Source organism: Bos grunniens, chromosome 7 (assembly GCF_055505025.1).
Source record: "Bos grunniens cultivar Pamir isolate PY7600 chromosome 7, Bosgru_T2T1.0, whole genome shotgun sequence".
Lineage (NCBI taxonomy): Eukaryota > Metazoa > Chordata > Mammalia > Artiodactyla > Bovidae > Bos > Bos grunniens.
The window spans coordinates 81375829-81397731 of record NC_141171.1 but is presented as its reverse complement, the minus strand read 5'-3'; the positions used below and the strand labels follow the sequence as shown (position 1 = coordinate 81397731).

Below are 21903 nucleotides of genomic sequence, written 5' to 3'. Positions count from 1 at the left end.
GATGTGGAAATGCAGGATGGCTGGTGTCAGTAAGGCAGAAGTCAGGATGTCAAAAGATCTGAGGCAGTGGGGTGCGGGCCTGCGCCACCCCAGGACCCGGAATGGGTAAGGAGGGAGAAGGAAGGAGGGGAGGGTATTTACAGAGTTTTAAGCCTTGTGCAGCTGGGAAATAATGATTGAGATTGTTTATCCAGTACTGGGAAAGTCCTGGACCACTGGTTCTTAAACCTCTTAGTCTTTTATCCCATTAAATAAGCGAGGCCCCAAGAGAACATTCATATGGGTTCTTTTTTATATGCATATTTACCATATGTGAAATTTTTAAAAATAATTCTTTTGAAAATAACAAAAATCCATTACATATTTTTATTGTAAAATAACTATTTTCAACAAGAACATAAATGTACTTAGAGAAGTGATATTGGCTTACATTTCTGCAGATCTCTTTAATGTCTAGTTTAGTACATCACCTATCTCCCATATCTGCTTCTGAAGTCAGTCTGTTGCCTTCCACGCCCTCGCGCGCGCGTTGTCTCCACGAAGGACCTTTGCACCTGCTGTTCTTTTTGCCTTTGCACTCTCCTCTTGGCCCTTCCTTGCGTTCCGTCTCCACTAAACATCATTTCTGCAGAGCAGTCTATCCTAACCACCTGCTGTACACTTGCACCCTTCATCGCTTTTGTCACAACACCCTTTCCAAATTCCTTCACACCACTTAACACAATCTGCGATTACTTTGTGTATTAGTACATTCACCTTTGATTTCCTGACTGGCCAATTAGCATGTAAACTAAAGCTAGTTTTCTAATGCTTATTAAGCACTAAACAAAAACCTCCTGATTATATGGATGGGTAACTGAACGGATGTGTCCAGAGCCTGCAATCTTATTTAGGAAGCCAGGCTTTGCATACAACACTTAATAGACCCAGCAAATGTACATTTTAAGTAAACTATGTTAGGATAAAATATTAGAGCTGGAAGGAGCTTAAGATCACGTATCCCAGGATTCTTATTTTACAGAGGACAAAAGTAAAGCTCAACTAATTACAAATCCCTGCTTTCCTGAATGAGTGTTCATACAATTTCTAATCCCCTGTGTGTTAACCACCCACAAAATTCAGTCATATCCGATGCCAGTCTGTTTGATTTCTGTTTATTGATAGGAATGTTTGGCTTCTGTCTTAACAGTTTTAATAAGGATTTGAGGTTGGTTATAATAACATAATAATGGCGACATGAATACAAATGTAATTCACATGGAGGAGAAACCAGTATAGAAATTATGGAGGTTGCTAATAATAACGATGCCTATTTCCATGGCAACTGAATTCATCATGTGAATATTGAAGTGACTTTTAAAGTTACCTCACTCAGTGCTTCTGTCCTATAATGAAAGAACAATTGCCCTCTTGCAATTTTCATAAAAATGTCTATGCTTTTACATCTTTGGAAACTCAGACCACAGCAGGAGTCAACTGATAACCGATTACTGTGGACCTTAATAGTTATATTATTAACAATACAATATTGAAGAAACCTTTATGATAAAGTTGGTTTGGAAACATGCTTAATACCTTTGTTAAACACTCTACAGTAGGAAAAGACACTACATAAGCAAAGGACATTATTTAGCCAGTGAAAGTCACTCAGTCATGACCGACTCTTTTTGACCCCATGGCCTATACAGTCCATGGAATTCTCCAGGCCAGAATATTGGAGTAGGTAGCCTTTCCCTTCCCCAGGGCCTCTTCCCAACCCAGGGATTGAACCCAGGTCTCCCGTATTGCAGGTGGATTCTTTACCAGCTGAGCCACAAGGGAAGCCCAAGAATACTGGAGTGGGTAGCCTATCCCTTCTCCAGTACATCCTTCTGACCCAGGAATTGAACCAGGGTCTCCTGTATTGCAGTTGGATTCTTTACCAACTGACCTATATCCAAGATGTAACTGAATCTTTGGCAGAGAAATGCTCCATGGTATTATATTTAATACAAAAGGAGTAAAAAATAAAAAATAAAAAAATAAACCTGTTTTTTCCTGGCATTTTTCCAACCAGAGTTCCTAGTGACCCACACTTCTGTATAGACACATTACTATGACAAGTAATGATCACAACTGTGGCCCCGAAGTACTCCCATGACACACGGGCACTGCTAGATTCCCAAATGCCTTCCCAATGCTTAAAGGAAGATGAAATACATTCACTATCACGTCGCCATTAGACCTCATTTCTGTCAGTGGCCCCATTATTCTTCTCGTATCTTAATCCTAGAGCCTTTAAGCCATCTATGAGTCATTCTCCACCCTCCATATTTTAAAATATCTCAGTCTCACATTTCCTTCTCTATTTCATTTGTGTATCTTTTCCAGGGTTCACTCTTTCAGGAATGGCACCCAAATACCCAGTGATGCATGCCAAAAATCTAGGCATCAACATCCTTGATTCTGTACCTTGCTTCTCCCTCCATAGAGCTAATCTATGAACCAAGTCTTATCAACGTTCCCTTGAAGCAATCTCTCACACCCAAGCATCTTGCTAGGCTCCACTGCCACCACCTAAGGCAGGATAATCATCTTTCATGTGGACTTCAGCAGTGGTTTCCAAACTGGTCTTCTCCATTCATTCTGGTCTCCTCTCCGCACTGCATCTAAAGTACTTTTTGAAGGTGCTTATTTGATCATGTCACTTGTTCTGTTCATCTTGTCCCACTGTCTTCCTTACCAAAGGCTATAAAAGTTCCTCTTCTAACATGGTAAGTATCTCCCATTAGAAAAATATCTCGCACAGATAACCATAATCCCTGGAACAAACACTGAATAAAAGCCACATAAGGGAACTGAAAAGCAAACAAAAGTAGGTTTAAAACATTTGGAAATCAACTCTCAGAGGAACAGAATGGTGCTAAGAAGCTTTGTCTTTTTTTGTTTGTTTTGTTTTTAATAATTTTAAGATCTTCTGTCCTTAGAAAGAATCTAATATTCTCCCAGCTTAATTTGAGGGAAACTCATAGACTTGCTGATTTGAAGAGCCAGAGGATTTAGGGGAAATACAGCTACTGGAATATGAGGGGGAAAATTCAAGACAAGAGAGAACCAGAGAGGTAGAGCCCTAAAATATATTTATAATCTTTGCTCAGCTCTCTGGTGAACCTTGAGTCATGTATATACAGGCAGACTCCATACTTCCTTCCTGAGGCCAAAAGAATTAAAAGAGCTGATCCCACCTTTAGGGAGACAGAGTTTTATACTGTGAGTTTGATCAAATTATCCAATTTAAAAAAAAGCACAATACTCTTCAGAGGATCATATAAGAACCCACAATTTCTATAACATATCACTCATAATAACTAGGCTACAATCCAAAACTACTTGATATTCAAACAAACAGGAAAGCATGACCCATTCTTAGGAGAAGAGACAGTCAGTAGAGACCAATCCCTAGAAGACTCAATGCTGGAATTAAGCTTCAAGGATTTTTAAACCGGGTGTCATAACTCTGCTCAAGAATATAGTGAAAAATATGATCATAACTAAAGACACAGTAAATCTCAGCACAGAAATAGAAACGATAAAAACAATAACTCAATGGAAATTCCAGAACTGAAAATTATAGTATTTTAAGTTAAAAACTCACTAGATAGGATTAAACAAAGAATGGAGGTGACTGAGTAAAGTTATTAAACATAAAGATGGATCAATAGAAATTATCCAATCTGAAGAACAGAGGGGAAAAAATGAATTTAAAAAATAAAATGTCTGGGATTTATGAAAAAAATAAAATGCCTTTTATAATTAAAGTCCCATAGACAAGAGAAGGCATGGGAAAAAAACAAATATTTGAAGAAATAATAGATGAAATTTTCCCAAATATGGTAAAAGACATACATGCACAGATTCAGAAACATCATGGGACACCAAGCAAAATCAATACAAAGAAAGTCACATTTATGCACATCATCAATTCTATGGTGAACAGAAAATCTTGAAAGCAGAGAAAAACACTTTATGATATATAGGAAAACAACTATTAGAATTAGCCACTGACCTCATTAGAATTAGGGCTTTCCTTGAGGCTCAGGTGGTAAAGAATCTGCCTGCAATGCGTGAGACCCAGGTTCAGTCCCTGGGTTGGGAAGATCCTCTGGAGGATATGGCTACCCACTCCAGTATTCTTGCCTGGAGAATTCCATGGACAGAGGAGTCTGACGGGCTACAGTCCATGGAGGTCACAAAGTCAGACACGACTGAGCACCTAACGCTTTCACTTTTATTAAGAGTTAGCTACTAGCCTCATCTGGAGGCCCGAAGATACTGAAATATCTTAAACAATATCTTTAATACTAAATATTACAAAAATTGTCAACCAAGAGCTTCAAGGCCCTGTTGGTTTATCCTCAGCCTTCTCTTACCTACTCATATTGTTGCTTTTTTCATTTTTTCCACAAAAACCTTCATCAGGACCTTTGTAACCACAGTTCCTTCTGCCCAGCAAGCCCTCCCTTCTCTGCTCCCTTCTCCACAACACACGTCTGTTTCTACTCCTTCTCATCTTTCAGATCTCACTTCAAGCATCCTCTCCACATGGACACCTTTCTTGACATCCCACCCAGGTGTGGTTCCTCCAGTTACAGACCCTCAAAATATCCATGTTTTCTTCAGATCACCTAACTCATTTTGTTATTATGTACTCATTTAATTAATGTCTGGTTCTCCACTAGATTCCATGAGAATAAGGACAGTGGCTGTTTTACATTTCCAGGACCTTACATAGAGGTTGGCACAGCACAGGTTGTTGTTGTTCAGTCGCTAACTCATATCTGACTCTTTGCGACCCAGTGGACTGCAGCACACCAGGACTCCCTGTCCTTCACCATCTCCCTGAGTTTGCTCAAACTCATCTCCATTGAGTCAATGATGCCATCCAATCATCTCATCCTCTGTTGTCCTCCTCTTGCCCTCAATCCTTCCCAGCATCAGGGTCTTTTGCAAACAGTCGGCTGTTCTCATCAGGTGGCCGAAGTACTGGAGCTTCAGCATCCGTCCTTCTAATGAATATTCAGGGTTGATTTCCTTTAGGATTGACTGGTTTGATCTCCTTGCTGTCCAAGGGACTCTCAAGCACCTTCTCCTGCACCACAATTCAAAAGTATCAATTCTTTGGCATTCAGCTTTCCTTATGGTCCAACTCACATCCATACGTGACTGCTGGAAAAACCATAGCTTTGACTAGATGGACCTTTGTTGGCAGTGATGTCTCTGCTTTTTAACATGATGTCTAGGTTTGTCATACCTGTAGTCACCATCTGCAGTGATTTTGGAGCCCAAGAATTTAATCAATATTAGTTAAAAGAAGGAATGAAGAAGTCACCATCGTTTTGATCAATCATCATTCCTGGATTACATCCACTTAGCTACTACTATTCCTCAGCTTCTCAGTTTTCCCAGGAAATCAGAAATAGCTTTAGGGGTCCTCCACTTTTACTGGCATACTGCATGAAGGACAATTAAAACCAAGAACCAGAAGAGATTGGTCCTGTCTAATTCATCTCTGTCACACTTACAAAGAAAAATGATCACACGTAAAATTTGTGGCCCTATGCTGGTTCCCCATATTTTAATTTTTCATTTTTAATTTAATGGCCCTTGAAAGTCTATAATATAGACCATGGCAATTGAGTCCCTAAAGCCCATATTCAGCCAAGAACTTCTCTAGGGAACATTTTTTGGTTGGCCTTTTTTCTCAGAGTTCCTATTGCTTCTACAGTCAAAATGACTATTTAGAACAATGTATTTGATCTTTCTAAGCCAAAATTGCCTCATTTGTAAAATGGAACTATTAACAGTATCAACCTCATATAATTAACATGCATACTTAGCTCAGTGCCAGACCAATAATAAATGATAATTATTATGATTATGTTTCTTTGTGATCCCTAATGCAATCTGGTATAGTGCTACATACACATAGAAGACGCCCAATATGTACAATAAAAAGTCTTTTTTTTGCACTTCAGTCATCATTTAAATCACTCAAAATTTGGTAACTCATGTTGGTTACCAAATTGGTTGGCTACAGGGTTACACTTTATCAACAAGAGTAGTTTAATAAACATATCATTCCCTCATGTCAGGAAACTTTACAGCATATATTTGCAAGAGTCCCAATTATTCTCCAGAAAAAGGGCATTGACTATGACTTTTAATGAGTAGACTCATTAAAAGACAGGACTGATTCAGCTTAAAGTGTCTGAAAATCAATGGGAATTTAACAAATATTTGATACACTGAATTAAACTGAGCCCACCTTGAGCATTTCTAGAGTCTAATATATTTATGTGTCTTTTCTCTAATTGAACTTCAGACCTGGGAAGCCCATTCTCCCCTCTCCATCACTCACATACACAGTTCTGCTATGGTTAATTTTCTAGTAACTCAGTTTAGGTCATGTGCATATTTGGAAGAATAGCTATTTCCACTGAGTAAAAGAGAATGTCCCATTTTCTACAGAATTAGATCATAGGGAAGAATGTTTCACATACTTGCTCTCTGGAGTACCTTATCATATCTCTTTACCTGGGACTGTCAATATATATTACAATTAAAGTAATCCTCTATACACAGAGAATGCAGATTCAGTATAATTCACTATCTCTTTCTTTTTCATAATATGGCACTAGGAGTGAAGTCTGCAAAATTAAAATGGAGTTAAAATTTCTTTAAAAAGCTAATGCAGTCAGCCTGCTTAGGTTTTAATTGTTCCTCAGAATGAAATTCTGGAAAAAACACATGTCAACATTTTTCCCAAAGAGGATAAATTCCGATACTTTTACATAAAGTAAAACCAACAATAAAAAAAAAAAAAACAACGAATTAAATAATGCAGACAGGGACCATGGAAATAATTGGAGCTCCTTCCTAACCTCTCACCCTACTCAATGCTTTCCTCCTCCAGCACAATTAATGCAAGTGAATTTCATATGGATTTAGTAGTAATAAGTACATAATGATTAAATACTTACTACATGCCCATCTCTATTTCTCTGATGCTGAGATAAGTTTCTCTCTGATTTGGGATATGGCCTTGAAGTCTTCTGTACTGTTCAATGCTTACACTGGTTAAGTGGTTTAAATACATTCAGCTACTGGTTATGTGGGACAATGGATACAGCTCTGATGCATTGTTTTTTTAAAGAGGGGTAGTACTTGACAAAATGGAAGTTGACACCAACTTATTGAAGTTACTATTCAAGTAGCTAGATATGCTGGGTATTGGTATTGAATTTCAAATCAAAGACAGTGTAAATTAAAACTTTGCAGGAAGTACAGTAACTTCCACGCAGTAGAAAAATAACTTTTCAAGCAAAGGAACTGTTATCAATCCAGTTCATTCAGAAGTGTGGGTACAGCGTTCCTGTACTGAATAGAGGGATGAGTTACTAGAATAAACCCACTTGTTTTGTTCCTCTTCCTGCATGCTGAAGTATTTAAACATAACTAATCCAGCCCTTTTTTTTTTTTAACCTATTTTTTGAAGCTGAAAAGCATGCTGGCGTTTCCTGTGTCACAGCCTCAGTGGATGACATACAATTTGAAGCGACAGCTAGGTAAGTGGCATTGCTTTATCATGCCTTTCTCCTGGGTTTATTAGTTCATTTACAACATGTATTTGTGGCACCTAAGCTAACTCATTTGCAGTCATGGATCCAATTTGTTAATAAGTAATATTTGAGCCAATGTAAATCAGTAGATAATAATAATTTCAGGACCTACTTTTAGTAAATACTCAGTGTAAAATTTATAGCCCTGATTTGTTAAGAAATAGGTTTCAGCATTGAATGCCTTTTGATATAAGGCATTACAGGATTTATAAAAGCTGATTCTTAAATGGTTCCTTCCTTTACTAAGAATAATTAATGATAATAAGTATCTCTATAGTGGTGAATTTCATCATTAGGTTGTTGGGTAAATATTAATTATTCTCAGTAGGGATGTTAAATTATGAAAAACATTTTATATGTGGGAATGTGTATATTTTACCATTTCTTATTGTAGAAAACTTCAAGATATACAAATCTTTCAACCATATACAAAAGAAGAGAGAATAGTACCATGGATCCCCAACGACCCAACACCTAACAACAACAATAATCAATTCATGGATGATATTGTTTCATCAATACCCCTCCATAATCCCCCACGCACCTGGACTATTTTTAAGCAAATCCCATAATCATCTCTGAATATTTCATATATATTTCTAAAAAACATGGGCTCTTTTAGAAAACATAATAACATAGACACAATAGCATTAACAAAAACTATCATTCCCAATAGTCTTAAAAAAATGTTTGTCTGTTTTTTAATTTAAACAATTGGTCTATTGAATCAGGAACCAATATGGCTGATATGACCTTTAACATAAAATTTGCGTTTTCTTCTTTTCTCTTGCAATTTATTTTTTAAAGAAATCTGGTCTTTTGTCCTATACAGGTACTACATTTGTATCTGCTCACTGTATCCCTGTTTAACATGTTCACTGATACGGGGTTGGTCATTATTTCTATACCTTTCTGGTGGCAGAATTAGGAATTTTATTTTTTTAAGAGGTCATATAAATAATTCTAATGAACTAGGGTCATATAGTTTTATTTAATTTATTTGATTTTATGTTTATATCTCTTTTTCTTTCTGAATATCTTGATCCTGAAAGACATAAACATAACTTACCAAAAAAAAAAGGAAGAGAGGACATTGTCTGCTAGTTGCCACCAGTTTTCAAACCCTAGAGAGTCTGTCCACTGAGATGCCCAGTTCATCTCTCCAATCTTCAGCTTACAGTTATCTATCTGGCACTTATCCATTTATATAAAAACAAAATTAAGTTAAATAAAACCACACGCATAAAAAATTACACCTTCAAAGCTAATCCAAAAGAAATTTTTGGTAGGCATTCGAACTGTAGATATGGAGAGACCTTCAGAACTCAGTGCAGTCATCTTTGTACTGATAAGAACCCGAGGCCTAAGCCCCATAGCCAGCCAAAGGTCAGAGGGCAGCCAAAGGTCAGAGGGCACTTACAGCCTGGATCTTCTTACGGTCTATCCAGTGCTTTCCCAACCCACTTCTTCTATCTTTGTGATCAGCAACCTTTATTGAACATCCCCTGACACTTGTTGTCATAGTCTGCTGCAGTGTCTGAAAGAGCCTTTGACAGATACAGATACAGATGAAGATCTGTAAATACAGATGAAGGTCTGCTGACTCAGTGCAGACACTATGTGATTTTTTTCCCTCAAGTAGAAAAAGCTGACATGTGTCTTTATCTCAACAAAATTACAGATTACTGAAAATGCAAACTTATTTGAGAACACATTGAAGACCCATTATTAAGCTTAGGAAAGCCAACAGTGTTTTACAATAAAATATCTATTATGTACTTTCCAATCCCAAATTCTATAACTTAGACTTAACAAGTAATCTCAGCATTGAATTGGAGTTTGCTGTCTGTACTGCGTTGTGTTTGTGTTATCAGAAAGGACTTGTGGCCACGAAAACGCACGGGACCCACACCATTAAAAAATAAGAAAATTGAAAGCTACCTATAGAAAGCCATATAATTCGGTCAAAAGCCATATTAGATATTTTTAACTCACAAATATATATTGCATATACCAAAAGTACTGGTCTAGGCTCAAGAGAATACGTGAATGATTATGACACAATTCTGGAGTGTGGCAGTCGTTCAGTCTGGTAAGAAAGTCAGACAAATATATAGTCCTCAGAATAGAGGATGCATGCCTATGGTGAGATATAAGTTCTGGGAGGTACATGTTGACTAGAGAATCAATGAGTGTTTCATGATGGAGGCAGTATTTAATATGGGCCTTAAATGAGGTATAGATTTTCACTAGTGAATAGGAAAAGGACTTCACAAGATGAGGTACATGTAAGAGCCTAAGCACTGAATTGGGAAGAAGTGGGTGTGCTTAGGAAAGGCCTGGTGTGCTAAGATGATGCCCTAGCAGTAGTGTGGGGTGGGTAACAGAAAGCCTTGAATGCCATGCCACGAAACTGATTTTACTTAGTTGGGACTTTAGCCGTTCCATTCATTTGACAATTCAGTGTCAGAAGTTTAGTTTGGTGGAGAACCAAGTCCTAAGAATTTCTCTTGCCTTTAAAGGCTGGGCAGAGATCACAAGAGTGACTGAGAGTGAATGAGGGATGAAACCCCCAAACTTTTAAACCTGGCAAAACCCTAATCTTTGAAAACCCATCTCAGATGTTACCTCTTCTATGACTTCTTCCCTGACTTTCTGAATTAGTCACTTCTGGGTGCTTTTGTAATACCTGATTTTTTTCTTCTTTTTGAAAAATGTCATAGCATTACACTTCATCTATATCCTCGTGTCCCAAGTGAAGACCAGTCTCCTTGATGTCAGCAACCTTGTCTTATTAATCACTGTATCCTGAGGTCTTAGCTTAGTGCCAGGACTAGTTGGAACTCAGTTAAATGTTATGAGCTGGAAAAAGAAAAAGATTATTATAGGAAGCTTGAATATGGAGGGGAAGAGAAAAGAATCTTGAGATAGAATAAACTTGAGAGTTAAGATTTTTAGAAAGGAAAAGGCTTGAACATTTTCATAGACTGATAAGGAGTCGAGGAAGGGGCAGAGACTGAGGTTACAAGAGTAAAGAGCTCTCTAAAGCAGGCCATGGGTGGAGGAGGAAAGGTTAAGAGAGGGGTGGGATCAAAGGCACATGTAAAGAAAGGGGTCTGGAAGAGACCTAGTTTTCTTCCTCTGAAAGAAAAGATTGAGAAGAACACTGAGAATGCAGTTCACCTCTGAAGGAAGGGAGAAAAGCTGAGGAGGCTTGATAGACTCTTAGGTGAGCGAGGGGCCTAAACACAAAAGCTTTGAAACAACTTGTGGTTACATGATCAGAGTTCCAGAAAGAATGTGGAGTGAATGAATCATCTGGCAACACTGAGTGCTCCTATAAACCTAGTGAAGCTATTCCATTTGTTTGCCTGCTTGCTTGCTTGTATATCTATCCATTTATTTGTTAACCAACATTTTAAAATATCAATTGCATAGGTTTGCACGTGTTTGTTGTAACTTCTGTTTAGGAAACAACTGTGGTACAAGGTGTAGATTTGGAAATCATTTTGCACATCATCTTAGCAAAGGCCCTTTTCTGTTAAGAGGCTAGTCAGCTGACACATGTATGGTTTACAAAGATCTGTGTTTGTTTTTGCTGCTGTCTCGTTATGTTATCATTAGTTTGCATTTTTCATGCATGAGCATTATCAACATGGTAAGATGGAACTGTTCGATGGCACACATATTTAAGTAAATCTTCAAGTCTGAAATGAGATGTGCTAGAATTACTGAGGGTTTTTTTTTTTTTCCACTAGAGTTGGACAAGTTATAACCATCAAAGCAAAAGTTAGTAGAGCGTTCAGCACAAGCATGGAGGTAAGAGGCTCCCTTTTCTTCCTACTGCCTGTTGGGGCTCATCTCTTTATTGTTTACAGAGGGCAGAGGAGGAAGCCTGGAATAACTTAAGCGTTTATGAGATTCTGAATTTCAGAAGGCCCTTGAATCTGTAGTCAGGCTCACAGGTAAATAAGGAGACTATGTTTCCCTGCTACTAAAATTAAATGTGATGCAATGAATGGTTTTTACAGAGAAGGATACACAGAAAGTAAACATACAAGGGAGAAAGGCGCCCTTGGTTCTTTGCCAGGTATGGGTTTTATTTATTAATTATTCTGACTCTATTAATATTCTAACTCTACTTTTTCTCCATCTCCTTACGCCTAACGAAAACCAGCCCCACAATTAACTAGCTTTTGAAAGGCAGAGTAATTGGAGCAAGAAGGGAAGCTTAGAGTTTTCTTCTTCATCTACTTAGTTTTCTTCTCTTTACTATAGTTATGAATACAAAATTCTCAGAAATGCAAAAGTCTCAATACAGGTTAAAATAGCAGGAAAGGATTTCCTGGATCCCACATTGCAACCTGTAGGCTGGTTAGTAGCAGTCCCTTTGCTCTCTGGGCACAAATGACATGTATTTGTATCTTAGTTTCACAGATTAGGTGCCTCAAGTAACAGAAACTGATTGCCTCCCTGTTCTGCAGGCTAGCAGCCTAAATCAGGGTGTTAGTAGGGGAGGTTCCTTTCAAGGGCTATGGGAGAGAATCTGCCCCCATCCTCTCTCCTGACCCCTGGTGGTTTGCCAGTGACTTGCTTCACCCCAATCTCAGCCTCTGTCTGAACATGCTGTTCTCCCTGTGTTGATGTGTCCACATTTTCCTTTTCAGAAGGACATCAGTCATATGGGATCAGAAGTCCATCCTACTCCAGAAGGACCTTGTCTTAAATAATTACACCCCATTTTCAAATAAGGTTACATTCTGAGGTACCAGATTTGGTGGGGGACACAAATTAACCCATAACAGAACTGTTTTGGTAATAACCATACCTATGGTGATGGCTTTACCCTGATTTAGTCCTCACTTTCCCCTAGTATCTATATAAACAGGGTACTAAAAACTTGAAGAAATCAGAAAGGTTATACAAACTTGTGGATAAAATGAGCCATGTCGGACAGTATAACAGTGCTTCTGGATTCTGATTCTCAACTATAGGGCTCTTGATCTCTGCACACAGTAGCCTCTGGGCCTGGCCTTTCTCCTGATAGTACTCTCCCTCTATTCAGCCCATGCATAGATGAAAGTTCCCTTTCTTTTCTCCTGTCCTTTTCCCTGAGACCAGCCAGAATTTCCAAAGGAAGTTTGACTAAAATCTAAGAAAAGAACAGAAAAGAGAAAAAACAAAACACCCAGTGAATGGAAAATATAGATTTCTGATCTGAAGAAAAATAAATACTAGCCCCATTTAGGGCTAATCTAGTCCCTCTACAAAGTTGTGGTCCTCTGTGGTCTCTATGAATGTGTTGTGTATTCAGTGAGGTCTGGCTGGAGGGAACACCAGATTCCCAGGCTGTGAACTCTTGGAATTTTTACAAGAGCTCAATTTACAATCGTTTCTCAGAAACTGTTCTTTTCTGGCTTTGTGAAATTTCACCCTACACAGGCTCAGACTGGTATCAACCCAAACACTCAACAGGGACAATATGCACATACCTGGGATTCTTCCCTTTTGTAGCTCCTTCCTTTCTGGGACAGTCTCAGCTGCCTTGATCTTGATTTCTGGGTCCTCATTTCAGTGTTTCCCATTTCCCCTCCTTGGTCATCGTCTGGGAACTGCCTGCAGAATGAGAGCCCAGCAAGTGCTCCCCTCATTTATCCTCCCTTTCCGTGGAGATCCAGCTCTGCATTGCCTGCTGTCCTAGGTGTGAAAACAGTTGCTTCCTATACTTGGTCCGATTTTCCAGTTGTTTTCACGACATAGTTCCAAACTGACCTACTGTGTCATGACAAAAAGTGAAATTCTCCTGGCATATGTTTTTGAGACATTTGGTCATTAACTATTCTAATAGAAGACAAGGTTCAGATCTTGCTTTAACTCTCCAAAACTGTTGCTTTGTTTTTACTGTTAGTTGTCTATTTTTCATTTGTCTATTTCTCTGAAAGTAGAAAGTTATATGGGTGAGAGTTGTTGGGAATTAGAATGGATGGTTTAAATCTGGTTGATCACCATCTAGTTAACTCACATTTACCATGCAAATACTAACTTGGTTTCATAAGTTAAGTGACTCACTGACTGATGTTTATTTCTGTGCATGATGTACTTGGTGAAGATGAAGAAATAGATACTATCATTGATAGCACAGTGCTGAACTAAGATGGGCGAGGTTGACCACTGTTTCAAGAAGATAGTATTATTTCTCTGGGCTGTGTTCCCAAGTTTACCTATACTTCTGCAGAGTGTGATCATGATAAGGACCTAAGCTTCAGAGTTCTTCATATGGGAAATCCAGTCCACTGTGTTATCACCATAGAGTGTCTTAGCCAATTCTTGCTAATCCTGAAAAAGAAAACTCCTGAAAGAGGAAACAAAGCTGCAAATAACATGACTATAAATAACATTCTATCCATGTCAACTTGGTTATAAAACTGAGACTGAAGATTAAAAATAGTTATGGTACACCTCTCTGAGGGGCTATACGGCATTTGTTAACATCTTATTTTCAAAAGCACATTTAGTAATAATAGGATTTGAAAATGTTTAATAAATACCCCAAAGTTGTAAGATATAAAACTGTAGTCTTTTGTGTGTGTGTATACAGATACATATACATACAGATCTATATACATAGACACACAGTTCATATATATGTATAACACCAGGAGAAAATTTATATAAAGGTTAGTAATTATTAATTTGGGTGACAGGATTAGTGATAATATTTACTCTTGATAGATTCCATTTTTATCATTTATTTTTACACTTAACAAAATTTTCCATGGTAAATATACTATTTTCTATAATCAGAGAAGATATCTTTTTCAGTTTAATAGAAAATCATGGAGAGGACAATACTGACTAAAAGTAAATTAAAATACTGGTTTTTTTCAAAAAAACAAAACAATGGTGAAGCGCATAAATGAATGTTCAATGCCGCAGTGTCATCTGTTGTCTGGATGACTGAAAATGTTTTATTTTTCTTTCCACTGCAGATCAGCATCAAGGTTACAGTAGAGGACATGCTCACTGGCACTGAGAAACTTGTTAGTGTGGCTTTCTCTACCTTTGTAGCCAAACCAGTTGGAAAAGAAAAGGTAAATTTCTGTCTGAAAAGTATCTAGCATATGATTCAGGGACTCATTAACAGAATTACCAGCATCAGAATTGTTACAGGTAAGGGACATTTCTCTCTTACCAGGAATACACTTTCCCAAGACTTGTTATTCACCAATACTTACTGTAACTGTCACCAATACCACAGTATTAACTACCTTAGAAAAAATGAGAGATGTAGCCAGTTTGTGAAAGAGGGAAAAAACATTGTGTTTTAAGTGGTCTGAAGGTCATATCAGTTTCCCAAAAATATTGCTTACTGGTTTGATTCTTTTGTGGTTATATAACTCAAAATTGAGTTAAAATATTTTTTAAAGCAAGAGCATTTTAGCTACCAATTGTGCATTATGGTCCAATCACTTTTTCAAACCTAAAGGAATAATGTCAAAGTTGCTGAGTTACTGAAGTTTGAAAACAAGCTGCAGGCCATATGGTGTACAAACACCCTTAATAGAGATATGTTGGCCTGATGTGGGGATTCCAGTGGGCTTGCCTGGCGCTGGCCCAGAGCAGCTTGTCCTTTGTCTACTGCAGACTTACTATAATTTCTTGGATTTTCTTTTTAGAGCCAGGATACCTACGGGAGGACCCACACTTAGTATAAGCATTTTAAAATGTAATAATTCAATTTAGAACTCAAATCTTTCACTTGAAGGATCGCTTTAGAAGTGGGCACAGTGGCTTCTCCTAGCTCCACAAGTACTATTCACTCTGCAAAAGTCTTCCTCCCATGGAAGAACCAGCTGGGACAAAGCAAAGCTCTCCCTGTACCCAAAAGAAGCAGTCACCAGCAACTCCTCACTTGGACCAGGAGGCACACAGATGGGCCAGGGCCTAGTTAGGCCATGGTGGTGCCTGGGTGGCAGGTGTCTCTGCAGTTTTGTATACTGGGACACTTCTTCCACTCTCTGTCTGATATAAAATAGACCACAAAGCAAATCCCCATTGTCCGGGGGCGTTGTTTTTTCAAACTGAAGTTCATAACACTTATTGTATTATAAAAATGCAGCTTTCTGGGCTGTATCTCAGACCTATTGAATTAGAATCACTAGTATAGGAGTTTGGAATCTGTACTTTGACAAAGCATCCTAGGGATCCTATGTTCACTAAAATCATTGAGACACTGAGACAGGTCTTGTCAAACATTCTGTTTTTCCTGGAATCCCCTCTGAATCTCCAAACTTTTGTGAATGAGAGAATACAGGGGTGGTTGCAGAGTTCTCATATCTGAGAGGAAGTGACAGAAAGGAATCCACCTCCCCAAATCATTCCTTCACATGGAGGAGAAAACGAAGCCCATCATTTTCCCCCTCCAGCTTCAGGGACTCATGGAATAAGAATAGAATAGCCACACTTCCGTCCAGTCTCTGCTGAGCCTAAAGATCTGTTTTCCAACAGTGCTTCTGAGAAAGCAAGTGCCCTGAGTGCTGCCATAATTGGTTAGCTCAGATAACCTTTATTGTAAAGCACCTCATTTTCTAGTTGGTAACATTCTTACTCAGTAGCACACCATTAAGAGAGCCATGAAAAATCAGTGGTTTGAACCGACAGGGCTACCTGGGTCTCTGTCCATAGTGAGTTCATTCCAGGATGAGATGGGCAATGATTAACTCAATCTAGTCCAACAATGACACGGGCCAGATCATAGAACGCTTCCCAAGACTCCACAGGGCATGCTCGTGCTAGGCCTTACTGAAGCTAAAGGAAAGGACACAGCAGGAGAAAGAAAGAACAGCAAATACCCGAGAGGTTCAAGACGTCCAGCCACAGCTCTTAGGGATCTCTTCAGCACACAAAATGTACTTCATCTACAGATTGGAAAGCCGAAACATTAGTTTACCAGGTGGTCTTCTGCACCCCATGGGCCACACAACTAAAATAAAGCTATGTAATTAGTTAAACCAGTATAAGCTATTAGTCATTACATTCCTAAACAAGTTGGATGAAGTCATCCAGGGGAGTTTGACTTTAACCATGTATTCGAAATCGCTACCCATTTCATCATTATCTTGGTCAAGGGTCAGCCTTCACGTGGCCTGTAAATAAGCATGGAGCTCTCCCAGTCCAGCTGCAAGGTGACTCACACACAGGACAGCACTCAGGCATTTCTGGAAGAACTTGAGCCCTTGCTCTGTTGCATCACATTTCCAGGTTTCTGGAGGTCAGCTGGAGCTTTAGTCTGATATACTGATTCTTTCAGTTTGCTTATTAGATAATGTTCCCATAATGTGATGAAATTTCCAAACAGGGAACATCATGATAGCTTTCTCTAGAATATCTTTCTTCTCTCCCTCTGATATCTTAATTTTTCAAAAGGTAGAAAACATTTCTTGATAAGAATTTAGTGGAGTCAAAGTCCCTCTCCTCATTCATTAATTTGAAGAATAGTTTATTTTGTAATTCTGTTGAAAATTTTTTAAATCAGGGAAAATTAATATTTGGAAAACTTTTTAAAGGCCCATATTATATGAACAAATTATGAAGCCTACATTGATTTTTTTAGTTTAAAAATATTTTAAGAAAAAAATCAAGACAAAATAAAATGTACACATCCATTATATGTACATTAAATATACATATCCATAAATGCTCTATTTACTTTGAGTTAGAAAATAATGTGGCATATTATTTGCTTTTGCAAAGTTCATGTTGTGCTTTTATAATTAAACAAGGCAATGAAAGATAAATGTTTTTCTTTTTCTAGATTCAATTAAAACCAGTCACACTTCTAACTGAACAAGATCATGTGGAACACAATCTGGCTTCTGAGAGAAGGAAAGTTCGATTACAACATGAAGATACCTTTAAAAACTTGATGAAGGAAAGTGGCAAGTTTGATGGTTAGTAAATCTATTTATAGGAACTTTAATTATATGATTGTGATCATATTCTGGAGGAGGTTCCATGTGCACTTGAAAAGAATGTGCATTCTGCTGCTGTCCTGATCCTTTGTGGTAGTGAGACAGAAAATCAAAGACAGAATAACCTCAATTTAGGTCAAAGTTCCTGACCGAAGAAATGTGGGATAAATGTAACATTGTCCAAGAGGAATGACAAAATACTTAAATACATCCAAAGTACAAGAACTGAAATTGACCTCCAGATGAGTATGTCCCAGCTGGAAACCTGTAGAAAGGATGAGGTTTGTTACTGTCCTTAACATGGGTGCACAGCCAAAGCTCTGAGCCCAGACTGGTCTCTAGTCTAAACCTGGGAGTGCCCCATTTCCCCAACGATTGGCAATTACCTCCAAATAGGCATACTTCTGCACCAAGGTCCCCTATACTCAATACCTTCCTGCATACATTTCCTAGATGATCCTTACCCACTTGCGACCTGCCCTAGTACACAGCTCTATGTACCCCAGTGTATGCCATGTATGTCTTCATAGGAATCAAGTAAATTTTTCTTTAGTTATCCATCAGAAAAGGAGTTGCCTCATATCTGAGTCTTTACAATGTCTCTCACAGTATAAGGTCTTTTCTTATTTTTTTAATTTTATCCTGGGAACACAATATTCAATTACACACCTTTCTTTTTTTTTTTAATTTAGCTATATATTGTAGATAATTTATATTAATTTATTTTGAACCAAAAAAAGTGCCATTTGAGTAAGAGAAATTAACCTTAAAAATATCTCAATCAGTACTAGTTTGGGATGTTTATAAAAAATTATCTAGCAAAATCAGTACTTAAACAAGACAGAAGTTGGAAAGATTTAAGAATTTAAGATTTCATATGCTTTTTAAGGATTACTTTAGGAAGCAATCCAATTCTGATTACAGCAATATGGTGGACTCGCAGTCTGAAAAAAATCTAAAATTTCTGGATAAAATATTTACAAACACATCTCAGCAGGCAGAAAACTAAGAAAGAGGCTTCAAGTCCACAAATGATCAGAAACACAAATGCAGCAGTGTAAGGAGACACAGGAGCTGGCATTTGCTAAGGAGGACCCTGTAGGTGGTAGACCCTGAGCTGTGTTTTAAGGGCCCTGCCTGAGCTCAGGAGGCACAGTCAAGTGGGAAGGTGGATCAGGGAACCAGACCTGGAGCTGAAACACCTCCAAAATGATACCCTCAGTGGGTCAACTGGAAAAACCATGCCTCTGAGAGCTCTGGTTGGCATGCTTTCCACTTAGCCCTATGTGGAATGGAAAAACACTTGTTTCTCTTTGAGGATTCAATCACAACTGCATTCTCAAGCATATTTGGTGTCAGAATTCACATAATTTGTTTGGCTTAAAACAGACCAAGTAAAACCTAGTGTGAATTCATACTGTGTTAAGTACCCACGGGTGATCTGCAGCCACAAATGCAAATCCTCTGTGCATTTAAATCCTTAAATCCATAACTTTAAGCCCAGTCCTCAAGAACTCCCACAGATAGAGATCCAAGGAATGTGAGCTCTTAGACAAGAATCATAAGACAAAAGTAAGTGACCTGAATTCAGAAAAGGACCAGACAACAGAATGAAGCCTGCAATGAAAACTAAAGAAATAGAATTTACCACATAAAGAATCTGAAGTAAAAGGTTAATATATTTTAAGAAATAAAAGAGTATCAAAAGTATTATGTAGGAACAAGAAAATGACCTAGAACATTAGATGAAGAAGCAAAAAGAATTTCTATACAAAAAGAATATAAAATAACAAAAATTTAAAACTAAATAATGAAACAGCATCTAAGACAGTAAACTGGAAAGTAAATCTGAAGGAGTTACCTAGAATGGAGATGGATAAACAAGGAAATGGAAACTATACAAGAGATTAGAAGACAGAGAGAATGGAGTAAGAAGTCTAACAAGCATCTAATCAAAGTTCCAAGAAGAGAGGAGAGAAAGAATAGGAGAGAAGTAACATTTGAAGCAAACAATATAGATATTTTATTAAGAGGTAACATGAAAGTTTAATATGCATTTGAAAAGATTTTGGACCTCATTATTAATCAGGGAAATTCAAACTATAACCACCATGAGACCCTATATCACACCCACACACACAACTGGAAAAACTGAATACTATACTAATACTATAGTATTTAGTATAGAATACTAATTTCAGTTAATTAGTATCCACAATACTAATTAAGTGAAAATGAAGAGCTGGGGAAACTACTGTAAAAAATAGAAGTATGAATCAGTACAATCATTTTGTTACCTAAAAATATCCTGTTGATAGTAAGGACTGTGAATGTGGAATAAATCAGCAAAGTTAAGTTTATTCATACATCCATCCATTAATTCATTCAATAAATACTGACTGAGCACCTACATTCTGGAATTCTATTAGGATTTTAAAAAATCAGTCCTTACCCAAAGGAGCTCAGGATCTAGGAGGTCAGATAATGAAAGATCACACAAATAAACATAAAATTGTGACTGTGAAAGAAAGGTACAAGCAGGAGCTCATAACAGTGGAGTCAGCTGTGGAGGTCAAAAGAAAGCTTTCCCGAGGAAGTGGTAATGGAGATGGGCTTTTTGCTTCTTCAGTAAATGGAAGAAGGTGGTGGTGGCCAGCGAGACTGCTACTTACAGAGAGAGACCATGTACAAATGCCCTGATGCTGAAGATGGCATTTTAGTTATAGGAGCTGAAAAATGCTGGAGTGGCTGGAAGGGAGGGAGAGAGAGATCATGAAAAGATGTGATGGGGGAAGAAGGGTTGCTACTGGCATTCAGACTAGCTGGGGCTGGAGAGGTAGGCATAGGCCAGATAAGAAAGGAAGGGCTTGGGGGTCATAAGAATGATTCAGGCTTTTCCAATAGGCCAAGGGGAAGTCACTGTATGTTTTTAAGGAGGGGACTGAAATGATCAGTGAAATGCAGGGGGGAAAAAGTAAAAGAAAAAGACAGTTAATTAAAAATATAAAATTTACATTAGGAAATGGAACTAAAATCTCTGTAACCACACTTCTCTGCTGATTTACATATAAATGTGCCAAGAAGGGCTCCATTCCCAGTTACCAGCAACAGCTGGGCATATCTGTGTTCTCACACTGCCAGCTCAGCTCTGCCTCCAAGAGTACAACCAGCATGGCACCCCTGATCTGTGATTCCTCCCCCATCTCCTCAACAACAGCACGTGAGATTTAAGTCTAGCTGGTGATTCACTTGATGATGCAGGAAGTATAACTGAATACATTTTACTGCTTTGCAGCCAAAGTAAATGATTTTTCCATTGTTGAGAGGAAAAACCAATTTGTCAGTAAATGAAGCAGATATGATTCAAAAGAGGCAGAAAGACACTAAGAAGAACAATGTATTGTGTCTTTTCTGTTTGTGACTGCTTTCATTACAAAGCAGTCACCAGGGGAGGCCACATTCCCATTCTGAAGTTTACAGCAAACTGTTCCAGATTCTCAGTGTCCATGGCCCCTAAAGCTCAAATCCCTTTCTTTTCATTAACTTCATTAACATACCATAAATGGCCCATATTTAAAGTTATACTTGATAGGTGCTGAGACATGCATACTCCCACGAAACCATCACCACAATCAAGACAATAACATATCTGTCAATCCCAATTTCTTTCTGCCCTAACCTGCTGTAATCTGCCCCTTCTCCACCTGAAGCAACTCAAATTTAAACTTACTTGTTCTTTTGATCAAAATTCTAGTTGACTTATAAAATAGGTTGGAATACAGTCTCTAAAACACCCTTTCTGATTTCTTATCTTACCCAATTCACTGTTAAATAAAACCTATTCATTTCCTTGGGAGTTTTAAGTCTTGGGTAATAATATTTAATTTTTAACTAAGTATTATTATTTAATTAATAATATTTAATTTTTAGAAAAATTAAAAATAATTTTTCTAAAAATCTCATGAGTTGAAGGAAAGGTTATAGCCTCAGGTTCTACATTTAACTCTACCGTTTTTGTTTATGTCTGCCTTTCAGATCCCATTTGTGATGAAGAGGAAGGAACAGTTTCCACAAAGGGCACCTCTGTTCAGAGCATTGAACTTGTCCTCCCACCCCACGCAAACCATCATGGAAACACATTTGGTGGCCAGATCATGGCTTGGATGGAGGCAGTGGCTACTATTTCTGCAAGGTTCTTGGTTTTAACCTTTGGTTTGTGATCTTGAGACTAGTCGGGAGAAGGCAGAAGGGTCTAAGACTGGCTACTGGTTGAG

At 38.0% G+C, this 21903-nt stretch overlaps 1 protein-coding gene across 2 annotated transcripts in view; it reads left to right on the top strand.

The window, feature by feature from the left end:
• The window catches only part of ACOT12 (acyl-CoA thioesterase 12), a 41470-nt gene that overhangs the window by 277 nt on the left and 19290 nt on the right, over nucleotides 1–21903 (top strand). For both annotated transcript variants that reach the window (XR_015168018.1, XM_086412810.1), the window contains exons 2-6: nucleotides 7535–7604; nucleotides 11417–11477; nucleotides 14648–14749; nucleotides 17473–17608; nucleotides 21665–21821. Coding sequence is in view for 1 of the 2 variants with exons in the window: in XM_086412810.1 (XP_086268936.1) it covers nucleotides 7535–7604; nucleotides 11417–11477; nucleotides 14648–14749; nucleotides 17473–17608; nucleotides 21665–21821 (526 nt within the window). In the remaining variant the exon portion in view is untranslated. The remainder of the gene's footprint in view (nucleotides 1–7534; nucleotides 7605–11416; nucleotides 11478–14647; nucleotides 14750–17472; nucleotides 17609–21664; nucleotides 21822–21903) is intronic.